Source organism: Nothobranchius furzeri, chromosome 7, assembly GCF_043380555.1.
Source record: "Nothobranchius furzeri strain GRZ-AD chromosome 7, NfurGRZ-RIMD1, whole genome shotgun sequence".
Taxonomy (NCBI): Eukaryota; Metazoa; Chordata; class Actinopteri; order Cyprinodontiformes; family Nothobranchiidae; genus Nothobranchius; species Nothobranchius furzeri.
Window position 1 is genome coordinate 63,694,583 of NC_091747.1, and position 10,354 is coordinate 63,704,936.

At 53.4% G+C, this 10,354-nt stretch overlaps 1 protein-coding gene across 1 annotated transcript in view; it reads right to left on the reverse strand.

The window, feature by feature from the left end:
• Positions 1-662: 662 nt before the first annotated feature.
• LOC107374717 (tomoregulin-1) overlaps positions 663-10,354 on the reverse strand; it is a 16,937-nt gene continuing 7,245 nt past the window's right edge. Inside the window, exons 7-10 of the mRNA XM_015942931.3 lie at positions 3,048-3,095; positions 2,834-2,954; positions 1,284-1,445; positions 663-883 (exon numbers count right to left, since the gene is read on the reverse strand). Of these exons, the coding sequence (XP_015798417.1) occupies positions 799-883; positions 1,284-1,445; positions 2,834-2,954; positions 3,048-3,095 (416 nt within the window). The 3' untranslated portion in view covers positions 663-798. The remainder of the gene's footprint in view (positions 884-1,283; positions 1,446-2,833; positions 2,955-3,047; positions 3,096-10,354) is intronic.

Below are 10,354 nucleotides of genomic sequence, written 5' to 3' on the forward strand. Positions count from 1 at the left end.
GCAACAAGATGGTGCGTTCAGGGTCCACACAGCTGTAAAGCAACAAGGTGGTGCATTCAGGGATCGGACCACACAGCTGTAGAGTAACAAGGTGGTGCGTTCAGGGACCACAGCTGGAATGTAAAACTCACACCTGATAATTTTGACCAAAATTTGTCTTCAGGCAGAAACACATCAGAATGTTTACAGGCTGAATTCCAAAGTGACGATAAAACCAGTTAAAGTTGGAAAAATCAAAGTTCCTAAACACAAAATTGGTCTTTAAAATAATTCTTTGCCATAATTTGAGAATGTAAAATAATTCAAATTAGAGGTCATTTTAACCTCTTAATTCCTTCGGTACCATAATGTGTAGAGTATAAGTTCATCAAATTTGTGTTTTATCTTCTTTTTGAAATCCATAAACTTTAAAACAGGACTGTGGAGAAAAAACAAAGAGAGTGTGTGTGTGTGTGTGTGTGGTTGTGTGTGTGTGTGTGTGTGTGGTTGTGTGTGTGTGTGTGTGTGTGTGTGTGTGTGTGTGTGTGTGTGTGTGTGTGTGGTCCCAGCTGTAGTACAATCAGATAAATAAAGATTCTGCTTCCTGTCGGATCCACAGTGATCAGAGTCTGAGGACGGCAGCAGCTGCACAAAAGAACATATAACATAAAAAATAAGGCCCCTTAAAAAAAACAAATTATTTTCTTATAAAAAAGGGGAAAAATAAAACAGAGGCACCAAAAATTCGATATAAAATTGCAGTTTGTCTGTGGTACGAAAACTGGACGGTTATAAAAAGATGAGGGAAAAGGAGGGCGGCTACATCATCCTGGAGGACGTTCCTGACGGGAAGTGGCCCAGGTGCTGCTTCTGTCTGCGGCCGCGCTTCGACTTGTTGCATCTCCTGCAGGACACAACAGGAAGTCCACGTCATCAACATGGAGACACCACAGGCAGCATCATGTGTGCTGGTCTCAGACCTGTGGGGTGAGGTCCCACCCCTCAGTGATGTGATGTGTAACGTGAGGAAATATGGGTTACAGATGTGTGTGTTATTTAATCCTTGATCCTGATGCACCTGATCAGGTAAAATTGACTTTTTTAAAGTTACTAAAAGAATATTGGAATTTCTTTTAACACAATTGTTCATAGAAATTAGGCTCGTGCTAAACCTCCGGTGTGTGATTGCCCTCTGCTGGCTGTACGTGTCATTACATCTAAACTCTGCTTACACTCTGCTGCTGGTACAAGCTGTACTTTACACCTGGGATGTTCTGGTAATGACATCATACAGGTCTGAGTACCTGGTGAAGCACATCACCACGGCAACGATGACGGCGATCTGAACAGCTCCAATGATGGCGGCGATGAGGACGTAGTGAAGCTTCTGACCGCTGGGAACAACGTAGAGGATGTTAAAGTCCAGCAGCTGGTCGCACTGAGGCCCGCCGTACGCCGCCTCACACCTGGAACACACACACGCACGGGGACACACACACACACACGCACGGACGCACAGACATGCACACACACACACACACACACACGCACGCACGGGGACACACACACACGCACGCATGCACGCACAGACACACACACACACACACACACACGCACGCACGCAAATGCACACACACGCACGGACACACACACACACGCACGCACAGGGGGACACACACACACACGCACATGCACACGCACGCACGGACACACACACACACGCATGGACAGACACACGCACGCACATGCACACGCACACACACACACACGCACGCACGGGGACACACATAGACACACACACACACACACACACACGCACGGGGACACACATAGACACACACACGCATGCACAGACATTTACACACACACACACACGCACGCATGCACGCACATGCACACACACGCACGGACACACACACACACGCACGGACACACCCACGCACGCACATGCACACGCACGCACGGACACACACACACGCATGGACACACAGACGCACGCACAGACACACACGCACACACACGCACGGACACACACACGCACGCACATGCACACACATACACACACACATGGACACACACACGCACATTGATCAAAGGAAATGTCATAACATCTTTTCATTAGCCATCTCCATGGAAACCACAGGACCTGCTGGTGAGTGATCTGCTTCTGTAAACATTAAAGGTTGAATATGGAACACGAACACCAACGCGACATCTAGTGTGTGTCATTGCAACAGCAGGACGAGGCTTCCCGCCGTTGGGTTTGCTGCTGATCCGTGAGGTGAGCAGGAGCAGCGTGTCCGGTGACGGCGTAGGACTCACTTCTACTGATGAGTTTATTTTACAACACGATTAAACGTTAGAATATCTTCTGGGCTCAGAAGCAGCTCGACTTGCAGAGTCCGCCACTTTTCCCAGTGCCAGCCTCGCTGTGCTGAGCGGACTTTTCAATGCAACGATGCCCCCTAGTGGCCGGTAGATGTAAACATAAACCCAGTGTTGTCCTGTCAAAACAAATATTTGTACTTCAATTAAAGTAAAGTTTTAAAAGGAAATACTTGATTCTGCACAGCTGGTGTAGGTTTTATTATTTACTAAAATAAAGCTTTATTAACTTGTTCCATATTCAGCCTTTAATCTCATCAGTTCTGCACATAAAACCCTAACCCTTACACCTTCATGCACTAAAGTTGAACTTTGACCTCCTGAGTTTGGTGGATTTTAATCAGCAGAACGTCGTAAACAAAAACATCAAACATCTTTTTGAGTATTTCATAAAATCGGATGTTAAATGGAACTAATTTAAAGTGAAACCACGAAGATTTCAGACTAAACCAGGCCTCAGGTGTTTTACCTGCAGGTGGGCAGGCTGCGTATCATCTCACACTGTCCATGTTCACAGAACTGGGCGTAGTCATTGGGACACGGAACCGGGTTCTCCACAAACCCGTCCTCGTTGACAGCCTTGGACACGGCTGGAAGACAAAAGAGAAGAAGCAAATCCTGATTTGTGATTGGCTGTCGTGGTGAACATGCCGTACAGATCCCATGAGAGGACGGCGCCTCACCGTAGATGTCTGGTTTGGACTTGGACCCATCGTCCTTCCTGTTTTTATCTGAAACAAACAAACATTTAATGAAATAAACCTTAAAGTGTGAAGGTCCGCCTGGATCCTCTGATGACCTCTGTGACCTTCAGGCTTGCAGCTGAAGTTTCTGAATCTTAAATAAACGAGTGCAGAACCGACATTCCTGAAGGTCTGATGATCAACCAGGAGCTCCACTGATCCCACACCTCCTCAGACTTCTCCTCCTCCGGGACAAACGGCTCACAGCGAACCCGTTGAGACGGAGGAGCTGCAGGAACGCTCTCCCGATGGTGTGAGCTGATGTTTGTCCAAACTAAGAAAACTCACGAGGAAGGAGGAACCTCAAAAACTGTTTACAGGAATAATGTCCATCTTAGAGTGTTTTAATCTGATCTAATCCCCAATCTTCCTCCAACACCGTTGGATTAGTAGGAATAAAACAGGACTGGAGAAGATGAAGGTCAGCAGGAAACAGGTGAGAAGGTTAATGGATGGTCGGAAGGAGGAGGATGTTTCTAGACCAGCAGGTTTGTCAAGTGTGTCAATCCTGAATAATCAGAATGGAGAAGACCTGGATCACGGGAACGTTCAGGTTTTCAGACCTGGTTCTGGGGTCCAGGTCTCCGTGAGGACCTGGTTCTGGGGTCCAGGTATCTGTGAGGACCTGGTTCTGGGGTCCAGGTCTCTGTGAGGACCTGGTTCTGGGGTGCAGGTCTCTGTTAGACCTGGTTCTGGGGTGCAGGTCTCTGTGAGGACCTGGTTCTGGGGTGCAGGTCTCTGTTAGACCTGGCTCTGGGGTGCAGGTCTCTGTTAGACCTGGTTCTGGGGTGCAGGTCTCTGTGAGGACCTGGTTCTGGGGTGCAGGTCTCTGTTAGACCTGGTTCTGGGGTGCAGGTCTCTGTTAGACCTGGTTCTGGGGTGCAGGTCTCTGTTAGACCTGGTTCTGGGGTGCAGGTATCTGTGAGGACCTGGTTCTGGGGTACAGGTCTCTGTTAGACCTGGTTCTGGGGTGCAGGTATCTGTGAGGACCTGGTTCTGGGGTACAGGTCTCTGTTAGACCTGGTTCTGGGGTACAGGTCTCTGTTAGACCTGGTTCTGGGGTGAAGGTGTGTGTGAGGACCTGGTTCTGGGGTGCAGGTCTCTGTTAGACCTGGTTCTGGGGTGCAGGTCTCTGTGAGGACCTGGTTCTGGGGTGCAGGTATCTGTGAGGACCTGGTTCTGGGGTACAGGTCTCTGTTAGACCTGGTTCTGGGGTGCAGGTCTCTGTGAGGACCTGGTTCTGGGGTACAGGTCTCTGTTAGACCTGGTTCTGGGGTGCAGGTCTCTGTGAGGACCTGGTTCTGGGGTACAGGTCTCTTTGAGGAACTGGTTCTGGGGTGCAGGTGTGTGTGAGGACCTGGTTCTGGGGTGCAGGTCTCTGTTAGACCTGGTTCTGGGGTGCAGGTCTCTGTTAGACCTGGTTCTGGGGTGAAGGTGTGTGTGAGGACCTGGTTCTGGGGTGCAGGTCTCTGTTAGACCTGGTTCTGGGGTGCAGGTCTCTGTTAGACCTGGTTCTGGGGTGAAGGTGTGTGTGAGGACCTGGTTCTGGGGTGCAGGTCTCTGTTAGACCTGGTTCTGGGGTGCAGGTCTCTGTTAGACCTGGTTCTGGGGTGAAGGTGTGTGTGAGGACCTGGTTCTGGGGTGCAGGTCTCTGTTAGACCTGGTTCTGGGGTACAGGTCTCTGTTAGACCTGGTTCTGGGGTGAAGGTGTGTGTGAGGACCTGGTTCTGGGGTGCAGGTCTCTGTGAGGACCTGGTTCTGGGGTGCAGGTCTCTGTTAGACCTGGTTCTGGGGTGCAGGTCTCTGTTAGACCTGGTTCTGGGGTGCAGGTCTCTGTGAGGACCTGGTTCTGGGGTGCAGGTCTCTGTTAGACCTGGTTCTGGGGTGCAGGTCTCTGTTAGACCTGGTTCTGGGGTGCAGGTCTCTGTTAGACCTGGTTCTGGGGTGCAGGTATCTGTGAGGACCTGGTTCTGGGGTACAGGTCTCTGTTAGACCTGGTTCTGGGGTGCAGGTCTCTGTTAGACCTGGTTCTGGGGTGCAGGTCTCTGTGAGGACCTGGTTCTGGGGTGCAGGTATCTGTGAGGACCTGGTTCTGGGGTACAGGTCTCTGTTAGACCTGGTTCTGGGGTACAGGTCTCTGTTAGACCTGGTTCTGGGGTGAAGGTGTGTGTGAGGACCTGGTTCTGGGGTGCAGGTCTCTGTTAGACCTGGTTCTGGGGTACAGGTCTCTTTGAGGAACTGGTTCTGGGGTGCAGGTGTGTGTGAGGACCTGGTTCTGGGGTGCAGGTCTCTGTTAGACCTGGTTCTGGGGTGCAGGTCTCTGTTAGACCTGGTTCTGGGGTGAAGGTGTGTGTGAGGACCTGGTTCTGGGGTGCAGGTCTCTGTTAGACCTGGTTCTGGGGTGCAGGTCTCTGTTAGACCTGGTTCTGGGGTGAAGGTGTGTGTGAGGACCTGGTTCTGGGGTGCAGGTCTCTGTTAGACCTGGTTCTGGGGTACAGGTCTCTGTTAGACCTGGTTCTGGGGTACAGGTCTCTGTTAGACCTGGTTCTGGGGTGAAGGTGTGTGTGAGGACCTGGTTCTGGGGTGCAGGTCTCTGTTAGACCTGGTTCTGGGGTGCAGATCTCTGTTAGACCTGGTTCTGGGGTGCAGATCTCTGTTAGACCTGGTTCTGGGGTGCAGATCTCTGTTAGACCTGGTTCTGGGGTGCAGGTCTGTGTTAGACCTGGTTCTGGGGTGAAGGTGTGTGTGAGGACCTGGTTCTGGGGTGCAGGTCTCTGTGAGGACCTGGTTCTGGGGTGCAGGTCTCTGTTAGACCTGGTTCTGGGGTGCAGGTCTCTGTTAGACCTGGTTCTGGGGTGCAGGTCTCTGTGAGGACCTGGTTCTGGGGTGCAGGTCTCTGTTAGACCTGGTTCTGGGGTGCAGGTGTGTGTGAGGACCTGGTTCTGGGGTGCAGATCTCTGTTAGACCTGGTTCTGGGGTGCAGATCTCTGTTAGACCTGGTTCTGGGGTGCAGGTCTGTGTTAGACCTGGTTCTGGGGTGAAGGTGTGTGTGAGGACCTGGTTCTGGGGTGCAGGTCTCTGTGAGGACCTGGTTCTGGGGTGCAGGTCTCTGTTAGACCTGGTTCTGGGGTGCAGGTCTCTGTTAGACCTGGTTCTGGGGTGCAGGTCTCTGTGAGGACCTGGTTCTGGGGTGCAGGTCTCTGTTAGACCTGGTTCTGGGGTGCAGGTGTGTGTGAGGACCTGGTTCTGGGGTGCAGGTCTCTGTTAGACCTGGTTCTGGGGTGCAGGTCTGTGTTAGACCTGGTTCTGGGGTGCAGGTGTGTGTTAGACCTGGTTCTGGGGTGCAGGTGTGTGTGAGGACCTGGTTCTGGGGTACAGGTCTCTGTTAGACCTGGTTCTGGGGTGCAGGTATCTGTGAGGACCTGGTTCTGGGGTACAGGTCTCTGTTAGACCTGGTTCTGGGGTACAGGTCTCTGTTAGACCTGGTTCTGGGGTGAAGGTGTGTGTGAGGACCTGGTTCTGGGGTGCAGGTCTCTGTTAGACCTGGTTCTGGGGTGCAGGTCTCTGTGAGGACCTGGTTCTGGGGTGCAGGTATCTGTGAGGACCTGGTTCTGGGGTACAGGTCTCTGTTAGACCTGGTTCTGGGGTGCAGGTATCTGTGAGGACCTGGTTCTGGGGTACAGGTCTCTGTTAGACCTGGTTCTGGGGTACAGGTCTCTGTTAGACCTGGTTCTGGGGTGAAGGTGTGTGTGAGGACCTGGTTCTGGGGTGCAGGTCTCTGTTAGACCTGGTTCTGGGGTGCAGGTCTCTGTGAGGACCTGGTTCTGGGGTACAGGTCTCTTTGAGGAACTGGTTCTGGGGTGCAGGTGTGTGTGAGGACCTGGTTCTGGGGTGCAGGTCTCTGTTAGACCTGGTTCTGGGGTGCAGGTCTCTGTTAGACCTGGTTCTGGGGTGAAGGTGTGTGTGAGGACCTGGTTCTGGGGTGCAGGTCTCTGTTAGACCTGGTTCTGGGGTGCAGGTCTCTGTTAGACCTGGTTCTGGGGTGAAGGTGTGTGTGAGGACCTGGTTCTGGGGTGCAGGTCTCTGTTAGACCTGGTTCTGGGGTGCAGGTCTCTGTTAGACCTGGTTCTGGGGTGAAGGTGTGTGTGAGGACCTGGTTCTGGGGTGCAGGTCTCTGTTAGACCTGGTTCTGGGGTACAGGTCTCTGTTAGACCTGGTTCTGGGGTGAAGGTGTGTGTGAGGACCTGGTTCTGGGGTGCAGGTCTCTGTGAGGACCTGGTTCTGGGGTGCAGGTCTCTGTTAGACCTGGTTCTGGGGTGCAGGTCTCTGTTAGACCTGGTTCTGGGGTGCAGGTCTCTGTGAGGACCTGGTTCTGGGGTGCAGGTCTCTGTTAGACCTGGTTCTGGGGTGCAGGTCTCTGTTAGACCTGGTTCTGGGGTGCAGGTCTCTGTTAGACCTGGTTCTGGGGTGCAGGTATCTGTGAGGACCTGGTTCTGGGGTACAGGTCTCTGTTAGACCTGGTTCTGGGGTGCAGGTCTCTGTTAGACCTGGTTCTGGGGTGCAGGTCTCTGTGAGGACCTGGTTCTGGGGTGCAGGTATCTGTGAGGACCTGGTTCTGGGGTACAGGTCTCTGTTAGACCTGGTTCTGGGGTACAGGTCTCTGTTAGACCTGGTTCTGGGGTGAAGGTGTGTGTGAGGACCTGGTTCTGGGGTGCAGGTCTCTGTTAGACCTGGTTCTGGGGTGCAGGTCTCTGTGAGGACCTGGTTCTGGGGTGCAGGTATCTGTGAGGACCTGGTTCTGGGGTACAGGTCTCTTTGAGGAACTGGTTCTGGGGTGCAGGTGTGTGTGAGGACCTGGTTCTGGGGTGCAGGTCTCTGTTAGACCTGGTTCTGGGGTGCAGGTCTCTGTTAGACCTGGTTCTGGGGTGCAGGTGTGTGTGAGGACCTGGTTCTGGGGTACAGGTCTCTGTTAGACCTGGTTCTGGGGTGCAGGTATCTGTGAGGACCTGGTTCTGGGGTACAGGTCTCTGTTAGACCTGGTTCTGGGGTACAGGTCTCTGTTAGACCTGGTTCTGGGGTGAAGGTGTGTGTGAGGACCTGGTTCTGGGGTGCAGGTCTCTGTTAGACCTGGTTCTGGGGTGCAGGTCTCTGTGAGGACCTGGTTCTGGGGTACAGGTCTCTTTGAGGAACTGGTTCTGGGGTGCAGGTGTGTGTGAGGACCTGGTTCTGGGGTGCAGGTCTCTGTTAGACCTGGTTCTGGGGTGCAGGTCTCTGTTAGACCTGGTTCTGGGGTGAAGGTGTGTGTGAGGACCTGGTTCTGGGGTGCAGGTCTCTGTTAGACCTGGTTCTGGGGTGCAGGTCTCTGTTAGACCTGGTTCTGGGGTGAAGGTGTGTGTGAGGACCTGGTTCTGGGGTGCAGGTCTCTGTTAGACCTGGTTCTGGGGTGCAGGTCTCTGTTAGACCTGGTTCTGGGGTGAAGGTGTGTGTGAGGACCTGGTTCTGGGGTGCAGGTCTCTGTTAGACCTGGTTCTGGGGTACAGGTCTCTGTTAGACCTGGTTCTGGGGTGAAGGTGTGTGTGAGGACCTGGTTCTGGGGTGCAGGTCTCTGTGAGGACCTGGTTCTGGGGTGCAGGTCTCTGTTAGACCTGGTTCTGGGGTGCAGGTCTCTGTTAGACCTGGTTCTGGGGTGCAGGTCTCTGTGAGGACCTGGTTCTGGGGTGCAGGTCTCTGTTAGACCTGGTTCTGGGGTGCAGGTCTCTGTTAGACCTGGTTCTGGGGTGCAGGTCTCTGTTAGACCTGGTTCTGGGGTGCAGGTATCTGTGAGGACCTGGTTCTGGGGTACAGGTCTCTGTTAGACCTGGTTCTGGGGTGCAGGTCTCTGTTAGACCTGGTTCTGGGGTGCAGGTCTCTGTGAGGACCTGGTTCTGGGGTGCAGGTATCTGTGAGGACCTGGTTCTGGGGTACAGGTCTCTGTTAGACCTGGTTCTGGGGTACAGGTCTCTGTTAGACCTGGTTCTGGGGTGAAGGTGTGTGTGAGGACCTGGTTCTGGGGTGCAGGTCTCTGTTAGACCTGGTTCTGGGGTGCAGGTCTCTGTGAGGACCTGGTTCTGGGGTGCAGGTATCTGTGAGGACCTGGTTCTGGGGTACAGGTCTCTTTGAGGAACTGGTTCTGGGGTGCAGGTGTGTGTGAGGACCTGGTTCTGGGGTGCAGGTCTCTGTTAGACCTGGTTCTGGGGTGCAGGTCTCTGTTAGACCTGGTTCTGGGGTGAAGGTGTGTGTGAGGACCTGGTTCTGGGGTGCAGGTCTCTGTTAGACCTGGTTCTGGGGTGCAGGTCTCTGTTAGACCTGGTTCTGGGGTGAAGGTGTGTGTGAGGACCTGGTTCTGGGGTGCAGGTCTCTGTTAGACCTGGTTCTGGGGTACAGGTCTCTGTTAGACCTGGTTCTGGGGTGAAGGTGTGTGTGAGGACCTGGTTCTGGGGTGCAGGTCTCTGTTAGACCTGGTTCTGGGGTGAAGGTGTGTGTGAGGACCTGGTTCTGGGGTGCAGGTCTCTGTGAGGACCTGGTTCTGGGGTGAAGGTGTGTGTGAGGACCTGGTTCTGGGGTGCAGGTCTCTGTTAGACCTGGTTCTGGGGTACAGGTCTCTGTTAGACCTGGTTCTGGGGTGAAGGTGTGTGTGAGGACCTGGTTCTGGGGTGCAGGTCTCTGTTAGACCTGGTTCTGGGGTGAAGGTGTGTGTGAGGACCTGGTTCTGGGGTGCAGGTCTCTGTTAGACCTGGTTCTGGGGTGAAGGTGTGTGTGAGGACCTGGTTCTGGGGTGCAGGTCTCTGTGAGGACCTGGTTCTGGGGTGCAGATCTCTGTTAGACCTGGTTCTGGGGTGCAGGTCTCTGTTAGACCTGGTTCTGGGGTGAAGGTGTGTGTGAGGACCTGGTTCTGGGGTGCAGGTCTCTGTTAGACCTGGTTCTGGGGTGCAGGTCTCTGTTAGACCTGGTTCTGGGGTACAGGTCTCTGTTAGACCTGGTTCTGGGGTGAAGATGTGTGTGAGGACCTGGTTCTGGGGTGCAGGTCTCTGTTAGACCTGGTTCTGGGGTGCAGATCTCTGTTAGACCTGGTTCTGGGGTGCAGATCTCTGTTAGACCTGGTTCTGGGGTGCAGATCTCTGTTAGACCTGGTTCTGGGGTGCAGGTCTGTGTTAGACCTGGTTCTGGGGTGAAGGTGTGTGTGAGGACCTGGTTCTGGGGTGCAGGTC